This window comes from Nuphar pumila, chromosome 14 (genome assembly GCF_984573655.1).
Source record: "Nuphar pumila chromosome 14, dmNupPumi1.hap1.1, whole genome shotgun sequence".
In the NCBI taxonomy this organism is placed as follows: domain Eukaryota; kingdom Viridiplantae; phylum Streptophyta; class Magnoliopsida; order Nymphaeales; family Nymphaeaceae; genus Nuphar; species Nuphar pumila.
In genome coordinates, this window is record NC_143262.1 from 7410303 (window position 1) to 7426335 (window position 16033).

The 16033-nt window shown below is 41.5% G+C and overlaps 1 protein-coding gene across 1 annotated transcript; it reads right to left on the reverse strand.

Annotated features, from left to right (window-relative positions):
- On the reverse strand, positions 1-3865 carry LOC149816223 (receptor kinase-like protein Xa21). The gene is made up of 2 exons (XM_089987586.1): positions 2644-3865; positions 1-485 (listed from the first exon to the last, which is right to left on the reverse strand). The coding sequence occupies exons 1-2, from the start codon at positions 3773-3775 to the stop codon at positions 109-111; spliced, it is 1509 nt and encodes a 502-aa protein (XP_089843712.1). The 5' UTR covers positions 3776-3865; the 3' UTR covers positions 1-108.
- Positions 3866-16033: the final 12168 nt, after the last annotated feature.

Genomic DNA, 16033 nt, shown 5'->3' on the forward strand with positions numbered 1-16033 from the left:
CCAAGTATATATAATTTGATGCACACCAAAGTTGCGGTTTTCATTTCAGACAATCGACAACATAACACAAAATCCAAAGGAGAAATCACAAAAGTGTCAACTAAGGGCTCAAATGGCACTATGATTTGCAGCTAAAGCATCTCTTATCTTCTTTAACCTTGCCACTACGTTGGGCATCTCCATCCTATCTTCTGCACATTCAGCCGAGCAAAGAAGTCCAACTTCAGCAATTGACAAAAGAGTCATTAGACTACCACTTTGATCACCATCTTGGCTTAGCTCACCACTGTGAAGGTCGCTCAAGAGATCAGCATCTATGACACTGGTTATTGCATTTGGAAATGCTTCATCCGTCCACTTTCTTAGGCTTAAGCCCTCGACAAACATTGGATCAGTAGGCTTCTTCCTAGTGATTGTCTCCAACAGCGTAACACCGTAGCTGTAAACATCTGTTTTGGTGGATACTTTTCCAGCCAAGCCATACTCTGCATAACAATAATAAAGCATAGTTGATTAATCAAACGAAGATAAAAACTGCTACCAAATCTTTCACCAATTCAACAAAGACAACCAAGTGAACATGGGTTGTATATTTAACTATATTTCACAGGCAATTATGCAAGAAGATAATAGCTCAATGTCCCATTTGGATGACTGGGGGCAAAACCTGGTTTTAAGAAACTTTTATTTTGACTCAAAACTTGGTTAAGGTTTTAAGTGTTTGGATAAGTAAAAACCATTTTTTTTCTTAAAAATTAAAAAAGACTAAAATAAAAAAGCTAACCATTTTCAGGCCAGTCACCAGCAGAAAAACGATCGGGCTGCTACTGCCTTGTATTGGTCATGCTGGGCGGTACCAGTCCAGCCAATGATGCAGAGAAAATGACCATATATTAATTTTCCTTTTGTTTGGTTGGAAGATGGCCAGGTTTGATAAAAACTTGGCTTATGAAAACCAGAATCGATGTCATACAAACAGAAATAGAACTTGGTTTATCTCCTTAAATGCTGTTTCCAAACAAAACAGGTTTTCAGAGGTATCCAAACAGGCCCTAAGGGTGTGTTTGATCGTTTGTCCATATTCAGATGAAACAGTAAAACAAAATACATATTATGTATGTTGTGTAACAACTGTACTCCGTACAACGTTTATTTTAACTGGACGAGAAGTTGTGTTGTTAGCTTGTGTTCGGCGTTTGATTTATGCTGTGCAAACAATTTAGCCACACATGAATAATGGGTTGAATAACAGCATTTTGGATCGTATGACCTGATCCCCTCACCATACGAGTGTATTTACATGTTTATTATGGATTTTAGCCTTGAATATGGATTTTGGATTGAATCAAAATATCAAAAAATGTTTAGAATTTGGGTAATTTGAGAAAAAATAAGAATTGATATTTTGTTGATATATAAATGTTTTAATCCTTATCATATTAGACATAATTATGTAAATTTGTCAACAAAAATATAGATTTTAGAACTGGATATGGATCTCAAACTGAATCCAAGTACAAAAAAATGTTTAAAATTTGATTAATTTGACAAAAAAGTAAAAATTCATATTTTTTATATACAAATAAAAAACATAAATAGATCATAAATCCCTAAAATACAAGAAAATAAAACATAAATAAAATAGAAAACCCTAAACTGCAATAAAATGAACCATAAAATTAAATACAAAAAGCCCTAATTCAAATCCTAGTCAAAGAAAACAATTCTAATCAAGTACATGAAAAATATTAACTATAAAAAAGCCTTAATTAAAAAAATTGATTCAAAGCCCTAATCAAAGAAAATAAAAGAAAAAAAGTCTAATCAACTCAAATAAAAGTTGTAATCAAATTAAATATCAAAACACCTAATTAAAGATATTTGATTCAAAACTTTAATCAAAGAAAACCAAAGAAAAAACCCTAATCAAACTAAATATAAAAAAACCTAATTAAAAAAATTTGATTCAAAGCCCTAATCAAAGAAATTTATTATTTAGAACCTAATCAAGGCCTTAATCAGAGAGAAAAATTAAAAAAAAGCAAAGAAAAAAAACCTAATCAAATTAAATATAGAAAATCTTTATCAAATTTTTTTTGATTCAAAGCTCTAATCAAAGAAATTTATTGTTTAGAGCAGAGAGAAGAAGAAACTAAGAAAAAGAGGGAGAGAAAGACTAGGGTGCCCTCGTCAGCCTTTCGGTAGTCTTACTGCAGAGAGAGAGAGAGAGAGAGAGAGAGAGAGAGAGAGAGAGAGAGAGAGACCCCCTCCCCCCCCGACGTTTCTTTTTTTTTTAAAATTTGCTCACCCCTCGTCCCCGTTCTCAGCTTAAAGGGGGAGTTTCGTTCCACAGAAGCAGAGGACGTGCATTTCGCGCGTCAATTGCATCCACAGTTTAATTGGCACATCCTATGCATCCGCGGTGCATGATGGGCGAACAAACACACCTTAAGGGTGCATTTGGATGCTCCAGATCTCACTGCTCCTGGTCGGATTTGGATCAACACCAAACACCAAAATCCCCAGCCATGCAATCTAAGATCCCCAAAATAGACAACATTTGGATGTGAAATCACTATAGTTTCAAAAATCAACACTCTCAGATGCACCCTAAATAAATTTTACAGAGCAATCGTACCATACCTGGTGCAATATAACCAATGGTGCCTAGTGTTCCAGTGCGAGTTGACGTTTTATCTTCAGCCAACAACTTAGCGATACCAAAGTCACCAACATGTGCAATCATGTCATCATCCAGAGGCACATTGCTTGGCTTCAGATCACAATGAATGATAGGATCCCCATAACCATGATGGAGGTATTCCATAGCGCAAGCAACATCTATCAAGATACCAAGCCTTTGATGGAGATTTAAGTAATTGTTCTGAGAGTGCAACCACCGATCCAGGCTCCCGTTCTGCATAAAAGGAAGAACCAATGCCCTGAAATCAAGGTTCGAGCAAGTAGTGATGACTTTGAGAAGATTTCTGTGCCTAACTCTGCTTATTATTTCACACTCTGCATCAAACACATCGGTGGCCCTCTGAGACAACAAATTAATGACCTTTACAGCCACATATGTTCCATCAAAAAGCATTCCTTTATAGACAGAACTGAAACTGCTCACACCGATTAAGTTGGCTTCACTGAAGTTATTTGTCGCACGAAGAAGCTCGTAATAAGAAATCATGTTGTGCCTTTGGCCAGCCGTCTGATCAATTGTAGCAGGTTTTGTCCTTCTTTTCCGGTACATCACAATTTTAAGCAAACCTGTAAGGATGCCCAACAAAAGAAGGGTGGCTACTAAAATAATTACTTGGTGAGAAACCAACCTTCTATGTGATGGGCTCCTAGCATGGGTTGAGCAAACTGGCACATGGAACCGGGTCGGTCCACAAAGTCCACTGTTCCCCAAAAATGATTCTGCTGTAAGGTTTGCAAAGATGCCATCATTGGGTATCTCTCCCTCCAGTTTATTGAACGACAGGTTCAAATAGATGAGATGTGAAAGCCCCTGCAATGCCATAGGAATGTTGCCAACAAAAGCATTGGAGGAGAGATCTAAGGTTTCTATGCTCAAGAGTTTCCCAAGTGACACTGGAATTTGGCCCTGTAATGAATTTGATGACAAGTTTAGTGTTGAGAGCATCACGAGGCTTTCGAAAACATCTGGGAGGTGCCCTGATATCTCATTTACAGCAAGGTCTAAAAAAGATAGCTGTTTCAATTGCCCCATTTCTGTTGGAAGAGGTCCAGTCAGATTGTTGTTGGACATTTCCACACTGATTAAACCCTTAATCGCCCAAAAGCTAGATGGTATTTCAGATATCTTGTTGAACGATAGACTAATTTTCTGTAAATTAGTCATGTTTCCTATTGAGTAGTCTATGGGACCGGATATCAGATTATCGTCAAGCTTAAGGACTCCAATGGATTGCAAAACAAAGAGCTCGCTGGGAATCGGACCAACCAGTCTATTACTAAAGAGATATAAAATCTGCAACTTTGCCAGTCCTCTCATCGTTGCAGGAATGGCTCCACTCAAGGAATTCCCGCTCAATTCCAGTGTGAGCAAGCTGGTCAAGTTACCAATCTCTTGTGGAATACGCCCATGTATCCCGCAAAACCCTGCACGTAGCATTTGCAGATTAGTGCTTAGTTTTCCAATTGAGATGGGCAAAATCCCATTCAGATTGTTATCCGAGAAGAATAAGTAAGTAAGGTGACTACAGTTTGCCAATGATGTGATGAATTTCAGCTCGCTGGTATTTGGTGCATTAACTAAGTTATTTTTTTCCAGATTGAGAATTTGAAGTAGAGGCAAGCTAACAATTTCGAGTGGTATTGGTCCAGAAAAGCTATTTTGGGATAGCTCAAGAATCACCAAGTTTGAAGCATTAGGAAGGGTGACGGGTATGGATCCACTAAAATTGTTCCTCCGCAAGTAAAGCCCCTGGAGTTCGAGAAGCCTATTACCCATGTCCATTGGAATTTGCCCAATAAACTTATTTTCATTTAGATCAACAACTTGAAGAGAAGACAAGTTGGAGATTGAAGGAAGTATTATACCCGTGAGGTTGTTGTATTCCAACCGCAGTTTCTGCAGATTGCTTAATTGTCCAATTTCAGAGGGTACCTGCCCATGCAGCATGTTATTACCCAAATCAATTAGCTCCAGCTTTGAAAGGTTTCCTAAAGATGGTGGAATGGTACCTGTGAGCATATTTACACCCAGAAATAATTTCCTCAGATTTGGCAAGTTCCCAAATTCCCTGGGTATGTTGCCGCTAAGTTTGTTATAAGGCAATAATAGCCATTGAAGTTGTTGGCAACGACCTAAAGTTGTTGGGATACTACCTTCTATCTGGTTTTTACCCAATTGCATCACCCTCAAACGAGTCAGACGGCCAAACTCTTGGGGTAGATTGCCTCCCAAGGAGTTTACGCTGAGATTCAGATACCTAAGAAAAGAGAGATTGGCGATGGATGGTGAGAGCGTGCCAGACAAAGTTGCTTCCGTGAGGCTCAAAGCGGTGACTCGCTGTCTCCGGCGACTGCATGAAACGCCATACCAATTACAGAAGGATGTATTGGTATTCCAATTGGATAACAAGCTTTTGGGGTCAGAGGTGATGAAAGATTTGAAGGAAAGCAAGGCTGCCTGGTCTGTGGCATTTGTAAGATAAGGGGGGCAATTGGTGCAGCCAATAACGCTATGAATACCGGTGAAGCAACAGCATCCGAAAAGCAGCAGCAGCAGCAGCAGCATCCATGTGAGGCTACTCATGACTTATGTCTTAAAGGGAAAGGCCTGCATTGCTAGTGGGGTGTATATGTTAGGTGTAAGAAAGGATGGAGAGAAATTCAAAGAAGGAATGAGGTGTTTAAGATAGAGGTCTTGATAAGGTGGAATAGTCCCATATTGCTTTTGCATGAGTTTTCTGAGAGCTTTATAAGCAATTAGTGAACTCATACACTTGTTCCTGAGAACAAGGGAAAGGTGCTGTAGCTGCAAGTTAAGGAAGAGTTAAAACTCTGAATGGGTTCAAAGCTTTCAAGGCGAGATGTTAACAGTGCATCTTTGGAGAAGCCCACCTATGTGAGTGTGACTGTGTGGCCGCAGTTCAAGGAATTGGGTTATTCCTGAAGTCACTCATGAAACAGGATTCGGGCGCATGGCCATTAACGCGCCGCCCCTAAAGATTACAACCAGAACCTTTATCGTGTTGTTGCTAATGGACACTCCTACACCATAGGTTCAAGTTCAAGACTTCAGTTCACTTCGTTCCTGTGGGGGTAAAAGCTATTTTGGGATAGCTCAAGAATCACCAAGTTTGAAGCATTAGGAAGGGTGACGGGTATGGATCCACTAAAATTGTTCCTCCGCAAGTAAAGCCCCTGGAGTTCGAGAAGCCTATTACCCATGTCCATTGGAATTTGCCCAATAAACTTATTTTCATTTAGATCAACAACTTGAAGAGAAGACAAGTTGGAGATTGAAGGAAGTATTATACCCGTGAGGTTGTTGTATTCCAACCGCAGTTTCTGCAGATTGCTTAATTGTCCAATTTCAGAGGGTACCTGCCCATGCAGCATGTTATTACCCAAATCAATTAGCTCCAGCTTTGAAAGGTTTCCTAAAGATGGTGGAATGGTACCTGTGAGCATATTTACACCCAGAAATAATTTCCTCAGATTTGGCAAGTTCCCAAATTCCCTGGGTATGTTGCCGCTAAGTTTGTTATAAGGCAATAATAGCCATTGAAGTTGTTGGCAACGACCTAAAGTTGTTGGGATACTACCTTCTATCTGGTTTTTACCCAATTGCATCACCCTCAAACGAGTCAGACGGCCAAACTCTTGGGGTAGATTGCCTCCCAAGGAGTTTACGCTGAGATTCAAATACCTAAGAAAAGAGAGATTGGCGATGGATGGTGAGAGCGTGCCAGACAAAGTTGCTTCCGTGAGGCTCAAAGCGGTGACTCGCTGTCTCCGGCGACTGCATGAAACGCCATACCAATTACAGAAGGATGTATTGGTATTCCAATTGGATAACAAGCTTTTGGGGTCAGAGGTGATGAAAGATTTGAAGGAAAGCAAGGCTGCCTGGTCTGTGGCATTTGTAAGATAAGGAGGGCAATTGGTGCAGCCAATAACGCTATGAATACCGGTGAAGCAACAGCATCCGAAAAGCAGCAGCAGCAGCAGCAGCAGCAGCATCCATGTGAGGCTACTCATGACTTATGTCTTAAAGGGAAAGGCCTGCATTGCTAGTGGGGTGTATATGTTAGGTGTAAGAAAGGATGGAGAGAAATTCAAAGAAGGAATGAGGTGTTTAAGATAGAGGTCTTGATAAGGTGGAATAGTCCCATATTGCTTTTGCATGAGTTTTCTGAGAGCTTTATAAGCAATTAGTGAACTCATACACTTGTTCCTGAGAACAAGGGAAAGGTGCTGTAGCTGCAAGTTAAGGAAGAGTTAAAACTCTGAATGGGTTCAAAGCTTTCAAGGCGAGATGTTAACAGTGCATCTTTGGAGAAGCCCACCTATGTGAGTGTGACTGTGTGGCCGCAGTTCAAGGAATTGGGTTATTCCTGAAGTCACTCATGAAACAGGATTCGGGCGCATGGCCATTAACGCGCCGCCCCTAAAGATTACAACCAGAACCTTTATCGTGTTGTTGCTAATGGACACTCCTACACCATAGGTTCAAGTTCAAGACTTCAGTTCACTTCGTTCCTGTGGGGGTAAAAGTTAGTCAACTAAGGTAGTGGTTCAAACCGGAAGGTACCATTGCTGAAAGCATGATTTGTCTTGTTGCAGGATGTCTCTTTTTGGCACTTTTTGTTTCCTCCCGCTTCATTCTTTGAATTTGTGGGGGAATGTTAGGTGTAAGAAAGGATGGAGAGAAATTCAAAGAAGGAATGAGGTGTTTAAGATAGAGGTCTTGATAAGGTGGAATAGTCCCATATTGCTTTTGCATGAGTTTTCTGAGAGCTTTATAAGCAATTAGTGAACTCATACACTTGTTCCTGAGAACAAGGGAGTGGGATGACCACCACACACACGCGCGCGCGCGCGCCCGCCCGCCGTGCCGTGCCGTGCCGAGCCGAGCCGGGTCGGGTCGGGTCGGGTAATTGGCCCTTTAGGGCCATATCCAATCAAGACAAGTATCTTTTTACCCAAAGTTTCTTTGGATTCGGTAACGGGTAATGAGGATAACGGGTCACGACTCCTCGGATTCCGTGCCCGTTATGGAACTTCGGATTCCGTAACGGATCTCGATCTTTCGAAGTCCGTTAACGGATCACGTCCCCTCGGATTCCGTAACGGGCTCCTTCCACGTTTCATAACCGTTCGTGGGTTATAAAAGCGTGGTCAGGGGTGGGGTTACAGAGTGACTGAGACAGACGATTTCTGAAGAAGCATTCCGCGATTTCCCATCTCTCTCTCTTTTTCCTGTGAGTTATCCCGAAAGGGGTTGTTCTGCAACTGTGATTCGAAGAGGCTGTTTTCGAAGGACGATCCATCGGAGTGCACCGTTCGGTTCGTCGTGGCTATTGTATCCTGGGGGAAGGACGCCGGACCCTGATCTGCACAGTATGTGGGGGCGAATCTTCTCTAAGGGGAGTACTTTCGTACGCCTTAGCCTGCTGCATATTCTAAACATGTGCATGTTGTTTTCTTTATGTTCTATGCATGTGTTTGTTTATATGCTTACGTCTGGATTTTGGTCTGATGCGGAAAATGCCATGCTTGCTCCCTGTTACTGTTTCGGTCGTCTGTTAATCATGTTATTTACACTGTTGTATTTATTGATGTATTTCGTGTTTTATATCATGATGACGATTGTGAAACTGTGTGATCTGAAATATGATCCATCAGTCTTAGAGAAGATTCGTAACATGTCGACTTCTTCTGCGTTTGTACCAAAAGTGGACATGTCCGGTATGCCGGAAAAGTTTGCCGGGCAGAACTTCAAACGTTGGCAGCAACGCATGAAGATCTGGTTCACTACGATAGGGCTGTTGAATGTTCTGGAAGTCGACTGCCCTTCGGTGTCTGATACGAACCCTGACCCTGCTGCAGTCACTGCGGCTGTAGAGTGGAAAGAAAAGGACAGTATATGCCGTGGTTGCATATTGTTGGCTCTGTCCAACACATTGTTCGATGTGTACTGTTCTTCGTCTACCACTGCTAAGGGTTTGTGGGATCAACTTGACAAGAAGTACAATACTGAAGACCAAGGTCTTGAAAAGTACTCTGTTGCCAAGTTTCTGAAATATCAGATGGTAGAAGGCAAGTCGGTCACTGAGCAGGCACACGAGTTTCTGCTACTGCTCCATAGTTTAGCTGAGGCTGAAATGAAACTTCCTGAGAAGTTTCAAGTTATGACCATCGTAGAGAAATTTCCTAAGTCTTGGGTAGACTTCGGTATGTCTCTCAAGCACCGTAGAGGAAAAATTTCTCTAGATGATCTTATGGTAGCCATTGCCATTGAAGAGGAGCATAGGAGCCAGAAACAGATCGTAATGCCAACTGAACCGCCTAAGGTGAACATGATGACGGGAGCTTTTAAGGGCAAAGGACAAAAATCGAAATCTGCAATGAAAAACCAGTTTAAACCTAAGGCCAAAATCCAGAAAAAGGCAAAGAACAAACCTTGCTGGAACTGTGGGCAGGTTGGGCACTGGGCTAAGGAATGTCCTTCCAAGAAAGCCAAAGCTCATGGGACCACAGAAGGAACGCCTCAAGTCAACATGGTGACTGAGGTCGTTGGGACCAGTACTGGGTATGTTTCTATTAACCCACAAATCTATCACGTTTATGAGCCAACTGAGTGGCTGGTTGACACTGGGGCTAATGTGCACGTCTGTACTGATAAGTCTGTCTTTGTCTCATACCAGGCTGCTGCAGACAGATCCGTGACTATGGGCAATTCAACGGCTGCAAAGGTGTTAGGGATTGGACGCGTGGATCTGAAGTTTCCTTCAGGACGAGTTCTATCTTTACACAGAGTGCACCATGTGCCTGTAGTTAGAAGGAACATTCTAAGTGGTTCATGTCTTGTTAGAGAGGGTTATGAATTTAACTTTAAATGTAATAAAGTTGTTATTTTACATTCTGGAACTTTTATTGGCAAGGGGTATTTAGATGATGGTTTATTTAAACTTCGTGTTGAACATGTTTGCAGTGATAAATTAGAAAATGATGTTTCTTTTGACTCATTGTCTAATGTTGCTTATAACATAGAATCATCTGACTTATGGCATAATAGATTAGGTCATGTGAATTTCAACTCTGTGAAACGCATGATGAACTTGAAAATGATTCCTGAGCATTCCATTGATAAAACTAAAAAATGTGAAATTTGTGTGCAAGCAAAACAATGTAGGAAACCATTCCATACGATTGTTAGAGATTCTGAAATATTGGATCTGGTGCATACAGATATCTGTGAGTTTAATGGAGTGTTAACTAGAAATCATAAAAAGTATTTTATCACTTTTATAGATGATTGCACTAAATACTGTTACGTGTATCTGCTAAAATCAAAAGATGAAGCTTTTGATAAGTTTCTTAACTTTAAGAATGAAGCAGAAACACAAACTGGTAGAAAACTTAAAAGATTGAGGTCTGATAGAGGAGGAGAATATACCTCTAATAAACTCGATGAATATTGCAAATCTGTTGGAATAGTTCATGAGTTTACTGCTCCATATTCTCCTCAATCCAATGGGATTGCAGAAAGAAAGAATAGAACCCTAACTGACATGATAAATACTCTACTTGGGAGTTCTGGATTACCTACCTATATGTGGGGGGATGCTCTGAATACGGCTTGCCACATTCTGAATAGAGTACCTCAGAAGCATAAGGATAGTAGCCCTTTCGAACTCTGGAGAAATAGGAAAGCTAGCTTAAAATACCTTAAAGTGTGGGGGTGCCTTGCAAAGGTACTTGTCCCAGAGCACAATAGGAAGAAGTTGGGTCCTAAAACAGTAGATGCTGTCTTTTTGGGTTATGTAGAGAACAGCTATGCCTACAAGTTCTTAGTAATTAAGTCTGAGATATCTGGCATAGATGTTAACTCTATTGTAGAGCTTCGAGAAGCTACATTCTTTGAGGATGTATTTCCCATGAAAGTTGGTGTACCTCAAAATCTGTCTTCTGTAGATATACCTTCAACTTCTGGTTCCATTCCCGAACATGTGGAAAGGATGACAGATGTGGGGGTAGAACCATCTTGTTCCCATCCTAGACCCGATGAGTCTGAGGAAGTGGTTGAACCTAGAAGGAGCAAGAGACCAAGGATTACCAAGGATTTGGGAAGTGACTTTATCACTTACCTTATCGAAGATGATCCTCCCACTTTCCGAGATGCAATGGCTTCACCTGAAGCAAAGCATTGGAAAGATGCCATCAAGAGTGAAATGGATTCCATTATCTCTAATGGTACTTGGGAACTGGTTGACCTCCCTCGTGGTAGTTCCACAATTGGGTGCAAATGGATCTTTAAGAAGAAGTTGAAACCAGATGGATCCATTGACAAGTACAAGGCGAGACTGGTTGCCAAGGGGTTCAAACAAAAGGAGGGAATAGACTATTTCGATACCTATTCTCCGGTTACCCGGATGACCACTATTAGAGTGCTTATAGCACTGGCTTCCATTTATGATCTCTCGGTCCATCAAATGGACGTGAAGACCGCTTTCTTGCATGGCGATCTTGAAGAAGAGATCTATATGGATCAACCTGAGGGTTATGTGGCTCCTGGTAATGAAGATAAAGTTTGTAGACTTGTTAAGTCATTATATGGACTAAAACAAGCCCCTAAACAGTGGCATGAGAAGTTTGATAATATTATATTATCATTTGGCTTTGTTGTCAATGAATCTGATAAGTGTGTTTATTGTAAAGTTAAAAGTGATGGTTGTATTATTTTATGCCTGTATGTAGATGATATTCTACTGTTTGGTTCCAATATGGGAATTGTTAATGAGACAAAGTCGTTTCTTAGTAGTAAGTTTGATATGAATGATATGGGTGTTGCAAGCGTGATCTTAGGCTTAAAGCTGACTCGTTCAGCTGAAGGGTTAACCATTTCACAATCTCACTTTGTCGAGAAAGTACTTGTGAAATTTGGTTATAACCAAGGGAGATCTGTAGCAACTCCATATGACTCTTCTATCCCTCTTCATAAGAATACGACTGGTGTTCCTGTGTCTCAATTGAGGTATTCTCAGATTATTGGAAGTTTGATGTATCTTGCAAATTGCACGAGACCGGATATTTCGTTCTCTGTGACAAAATTAAGTAGATACACAAGTTGTCCAAATCGCACTCATTGGAAGGCATTGGACAGGGTACTTAGATACCTGAAAGGAACTATTTCCTTGAGTTTGCATTACAAGAGATTCCCTGCAGTTCTTGAGGGATATAGTGATGCAAGCTGGATAGCCATGAACTCTGGCAGTTATGGCGTGACTGGGTATGTATTTACCTTGGGTGGCGGTGCAGTCGCCTGGAGATCAGTAAAGCAGACCATCTTGTCTCGGTCTACTTTTGAGGCTGAACTTTGTGCTTTAGATGTCACTGGATTGGAAGCTGAATGGTTAAAGGGACTTCTTGAGGAACTTCCTTTAATGTGCAAGCCAATTCCTGCGATATCTGTGCATTGTGACAATATGGCCACAATTGCAAAGATTAAAAGCACAAAATATAACCAAAAGCAGAGGAGACACATCCAAGTCAGAATAAAATCTGTAAGGGAACTGGTGTCTCAGTTAGTGGTTGCTGTGGACTATGTTGGATCCAAAGAAAACACAGCTGACCCATTAACGAAAGGACTAGATAAGTCTTTAGTCCTAAAATCCAGAGAGGGGATGGGACTGAAACCCATCAGTAGTTCATCTACAGTAGCAACACAACCTATCTGAGTGGAGATCCCACAAAGTAGGTTCAATGTGGTAATAACAAGCTGTAGGGTGAACTGGATAGCACCTTATTAAATATGATACTTTGTATCTGTGTCTGTTCCCCTGTTTACTCTGGAAAGGTGCTGTAGCTGCAAGTTAAGGAAGAGTTAAAACTCTGAATGGGTTCAAAGCTTTCAAGGCGAGATGTTAACAGTGCATCTTTGGAGAAGCCCACCTATGTGAGTGTGACTGTGTGGCCGCAGTTCAAGGAATTGGGTTATTCCTGAAGTCACTCATGAAACAGGATTCGGGCGCATGGCCATTAACGCGCCGCCCCTAAAGATTACAACCAGAACCTTTATCGTGTTGTTGCTAATGGACACTCCTACACCATAGGTTCAAGTTCAAGACTTCAGTTCACTTCGTTCCTGTGGGGGTAAAAGTTAGTCAACTAAGGTAGTGGTTCAAACCGGAAGGTACCATTGCTGAAAGCATGATTTGTCTTGTTGCAGGATGTCTCTTTTTGGCACTTTTTGTTTCCTCCCGCTTCATTCTTTGAATTTGTGGGGGAATGTTAGGTGTAAGAAAGGATGGAGAGAAATTCAAAGAAGGAATGAGGTGTTTAAGATAGAGGTCTTGATAAGGTGGAATAGTCCCATATTGCTTTTGCATGAGTTTTCTGAGAGCTTTATAAGCAATTAGTGAACTCATACACTTGTTCCTGAGAACAAGGGAGTGGGATGACCACCACACACACGCGCGCGCGCGCGCCCGCCCGCCGTGCCGTGCCGTGCCGAGCCGAGCCGGGTCGGGTCGGGTCGGGTAATTGGCCCTTTAGGGCCATATCCAATCAAGACAAGTATCTTTTTACCCAAAGTTTCTTTGGATTCGGTAACGGGTAATGAGGATAACGGGTCACGACTCCTCGGATTCCGTGCCCGTTATGGAACTTCGGATTCCGTAACGGATCTCGATCTTTCGAAGTCCGTTAACGGATCACGTCCCCTCGGATTCCGTAACGGGCTCCTTCCACGTTTCATAACCGTTCGTGGGTTATAAAAGCGTGGTCAGGGGTGGGGTTACAGAGTGACTGAGACAGACGATTTCTGAAGAAGCATTCTGCGATTTCCCATCTCTCTCTCTTTTTCCTGTGAGTTATCCCGAAAGGGGTTGTTCTGCAACTGTGATTCGAAGAGGCTGTTTTCGAAGGACGATCCATCGGAGTGCACCGTTCGGTTCGTCGTGGCTATTGTATCCTGGGGGAAGGACGCCGGACCCTGATCTGCACAGTATGTGGGGGCGAATCTTCTCTAAGGGGAGTACTTTCGTACGCCTTAGCCTGCTGCATATTCTAAACATGTGCATGTTGTTTTCTTTATGTTCTATGCATGTGTTTGTTTATATGCTTACGTCTGGATTTTGGTCTGATGCGGAAAATGCCATGCTTGCTCCCTGTTACTGTTTCGGTCGTCTGTTAATCATGTTATTTACACTGTTGTATTTATTGATGTATTTCGTGTTTTATATCATGATGACGATTGTGAAACTGTGTGATCTGAAATATGATCCATCAGTCTTAGAGAAGATTCGTAACATGTCGACTTCTTCTGCGTTTGTACCAAAAGTGGACATGTCCGGTATGCCGGAAAAGTTTGCCGGGCAGAACTTCAAACGTTGGCAGCAACGCATGAAGATCTGGTTCACTACGATAGGGCTGTTGAATGTTCTGGAAGTCGACTGCCCTTCGGTGTCTGATACGAACCCTGACCCTGCTGCAGTCACTGCGGCTGTAGAGTGGAAAGAAAAGGACAGTATATGCCGTGGTTGCATATTGTTGGCTCTGTCCAACACATTGTTCGATGTGTACTGTTCTTCGTCTACCACTGCTAAGGGTTTGTGGGATCAACTTGACAAGAAGTACAATACTGAAGACCAAGGTCTTGAAAAGTACTCTGTTGCCAAGTTTCTGAAATATCAGATGGTAGAAGGCAAGTCGGTCACTGAGCAGGCACACGAGTTTCTGCTACTGCTCCATAGTTTAGCTGAGGCTGAAATGAAACTTCCTGAGAAGTTTCAAGTTATGACCATCGTAGAGAAATTTCCTAAGTCTTGGGTAGACTTCGGTATGTCTCTCAAGCACCGTAGAGGAAAAATTTCTCTAGATGATCTTATGGTAGCCATTGCCATTGAAGAGGAGCATAGGAGCCAGAAACAGATCGTAATGCCAACTGAACCGCCTAAGGTGAACATGATGACAGGAGCTTTTAAGGGCAAAGGACAAAAATCGAAATCTGCAATGAAAAACCAGTTTAAACCTAAGGCCAAAATCCAGAAAAAGGCAAAGAACAAACCTTGCTGGAACTGTGGGCAGGTTGGGCACTGGGCTAAGGAATGTCCTTCCAAGAAAGCCAAAGCTCATGGGACCACAGAAGGAACGCCTCAAGTCAACATGGTGACTGAGGTCGTTGGGACCAGTACTGGGTATGTTTCTATTAACCCACAAATCTATCACGTTTATGAGCCAACTGAGTGGCTGGTTGACACTGGGGCTAATGTGCACGTCTGTGCTGATAAGTCTGTCTTTGTCTCATACCAGGCTGCTGCAGGCAGATCCGTGACTATGGGCAATTCAACGGCTGCAAAGGTGTTAGGGATTGGACGCGTGGATCTGAAGTTTCCTTCAGGACGAGTTCTATCTTTACACAGAGTGCACCATGTGCCTGTAGTTAGAAGGAACATTCTAAGTGGTTCATGTCTTGTTAGAGAGGGTTATGAATTTAACTTTAAATGTAATAAAGTTGTTATTTTACATTCTGGAACTTTTATTGGCAAGGGGTATTTAGATGATGGTTTATTTAAACTTCGTGTTGAACATGTTTGCAGTGATAAATTAGAAAATGATGTTTCTTTTGACTCATTGTCTAATGTTGCTTATAACATAGAATCATCTGACTTATGGCATAATAGATTAGGTCATGTGAATTTCAACTCTGTGAAACGCATGATGAACTTGAAAATGATTCCTGAGCATTCCATTGATAAAACTAAAAAATGTGAAATTTGTGTGCAAGCAAAACAATGTAGGAAACCATTCCATACGATTGTTAGAGATTCTGAAATATTGGATCTGGTGCATACAGATATCTGTGAGTTTAATGGAGTGTTAACTAGAAATCATAAAAAGTATTTTATCACTTTTATAGATGATTGCACTAAATACTGTTACGTGTATCTGCTAAAATCAAAAGATGAAGCTTTTGATAAGTTTCTTAACTTTAAGAATGAAGCAGAAACACAAACTGGTAGAAAACTTAAAAGATTGAGGTCTGATAGAGGAGGAGAATATACCTCTAATAAACTCGATGAATATTGCAAATCTGTTGGAATAGTTCATGAGTTTACTGCTCCATATTCTCCTCAATCCAATGGGATTGCAGAAAGAAAGAATAGAACCCTAACTGACATGATAAATACTCTACTTGGGAGTTCTGGATTACCTACCTATATGTGGGGGGATGCTCTGAATACGGCTTGCCACATTCTGAATAGAGTACCTCAGAAGCATAAGGATAGTAGCCCTTTCGAACTCTGGAGAAATAGGAAAGCTAGCTTAA

Bases quoted from the DNA above. Each gene is read 5' to 3' on its own strand.
- LOC149816223 (XM_089987586.1), bottom strand. From the start codon at position 3,775: ATGTCCAACAACAATCTGACTGGACCTCTTCCAACAGAAATGGGGCAA. The intron at 486-2,643 runs GTATGGTACGAT...ATTGTTATGCAG, and splicing joins CATTGGTTATATTGCACCAG to AGTATGGCTTGGCTGGAAAA.